The following is a 1,862-nucleotide window of genomic DNA, read 5'->3' on the forward strand; positions in this document are numbered from 1 at the left end:
ACAAAACCGATGAGCAGATGCCGGAAAAGGAACAGGAGAAGGGCAAAACGGTACATCAAGAACAGCCAGGCGAATCATCAGTGCAAGGAGGTCAGAAAACCACAAGTCAAGCGCACCTGATATCTCAGGCCAAAACCATGCCAGGGCAAACCCATGGCATGGATGTTGAATACCCGCAGCCAAACAAAAAGGTCCCAAACGAGCCTGAGGATATTTTTCAATCGCCCCAAGTCATGGATGAAGATTCAGAGCCCTTAGATATAGGGGAGCTGGACATACTGGGCTTGGAACAGGCTTGTCGCACAAGGAACTTTGAAAAAATCCCGGAAACGCAAGTGGATAACCTAGTGGAAGTACTAAACAGGGCACAGAAGAAATACTCTCTAGGAGTCCAGATTGGCAGTCCATGGGATGGAAAATTTATAACCAAGGATAGCAAGAAGAGGGGAAGGAAAACAACCCTAGAAAGAACAATCAAGATAGGAGAAATATTGGTGGATTCAGGGAGGTATGCCAAACTGACTAAGTACTTCAATGTAAATCCCCACCCTTCTCAATGAAGTTAATATCATGGAATATCAGAGGGCTCAACGGCCCAAGGAAAGGCAGAATATTAAAAAATATGTTGATGCAAGAAAAACCTAGTATACTCTTTTTGCAGGAGACGAAGTGTATCTCTACAATTTTGGAAAAGATAGCTGCGAAGGCTTGGCCAGGGGGGCTAATCACAGCGGTGGATGCACAAGGAGCCTCAGGAGGCCTAGAAATTCTTTGGGATGCCCGGATCATCCATCTCAACAACATTCAAGCTAACAAAAGTTTCATCCAAGCCATGTTCCATCTCTCAGGTACGAATACTCATGGACTGATAACTAATGTTTACTTCCCACAGGAAATTGCTCAAAAAAACCACATCCTGAATACTCTGTCAGATCTCAACAAAGATAGACCATTCCCTCTATGGATATCGGGAGGGGATTACAACATGATTGCCAGCATGGATTAAAAGAAAGGGGGCAGAAGTAATACAAACAATGATGACAGCCTTCTAAAAAATTTCATCAACAGCAACTGGTTAATGGACATTCCAACAAGCAATGGGATATTCACATGGACAAATAAGAGAGCAGGAGCGCAACAAATTGCATCGCGTCTTGACCGGTTCCTAATCTCAGACAATGCAACACACATCGGAAGGGAATTCACTGCAACCATTCTCCCTTTCTCCGGGTCGGATCATTGGCCTATTGAGCTCCAATGGAACAGGCCAGGTAACAGCCTCAGACGCCCTTTTCGTTTTGAAGAGTTTTGGTTCTCCCATCCAGAGTTTGAAGAGCTAGTCAGATCAAGCTGGCTTAATTTCAATCCGATCGACAGTACAAGAATGTCCAGGTTCCAGCAAAAACTCAAGCATCTAAAAAGGGCCATCAAACAATGGAATCACAAAACTTTTGGCAACATCTTTGCCGACCAGGCCATGCTCAATGCAGAAATGAAGAAAATCCAACAATCCATTATCAATGGAGGGCGAACAGAGGAACTCTCCAAATAGGAACACACCATAGAATCCAAAATTATAGAAAGAGACAAGCAGGAAGAAACTCTATGGAGGCAGAAATCCAGAATTAGATGGCTAAAAAGTGGAGAAAAAAACACTAAATTTTTTCATAAAACCACTATACAGAGGAGAATGATAAACCACATCACGCACATTAAAAATGAGCAGGGAGAGAAGATTGAAACACATGATGGCATTGAAGGGGAATTTATAAATTACTTCAAAAAAGCCCACCAGGAGCCTGATCTCAACAGAATGCCAGCTATCAATCAACTTCTACAACACATACCCAAGGTCATAACAG

General features: G+C 43.1%; 1 protein-coding gene across 1 annotated transcript; it reads left to right on the top strand.

Moving 5' to 3' along the window:
- Positions 1-1,078: 1,078 nt before the first annotated feature.
- LOC149172849 (uncharacterized) lies at positions 1,079-1,552 on the top strand. Its single transcript, XM_089426491.1, has one exon. The coding sequence runs from the start codon at positions 1,079-1,081 to the stop codon at positions 1,550-1,552; it is 474 nt and encodes a 157-aa protein (XP_089282617.1).
- Positions 1,553-1,862: the final 310 nt, after the last annotated feature.

The sequence above is a fragment of the Pinus tabuliformis genome, chromosome 4_2, assembly GCF_031772625.1.
Source record: "Pinus tabuliformis cultivar Carrire ecotype Pingquan chromosome 4_2, CPIR1, whole genome shotgun sequence".
Taxonomy (NCBI): Eukaryota; Viridiplantae; Streptophyta; class Pinopsida; order Pinales; family Pinaceae; genus Pinus; species Pinus tabuliformis.

Coding starts and splice junctions, on each gene's coding strand:
- LOC149172849 (XM_089426491.1), top strand. CDS start 1,079: ATGGACATTCCAACAAGCAATGGGATATTCACATGGACAAATAAGAGA.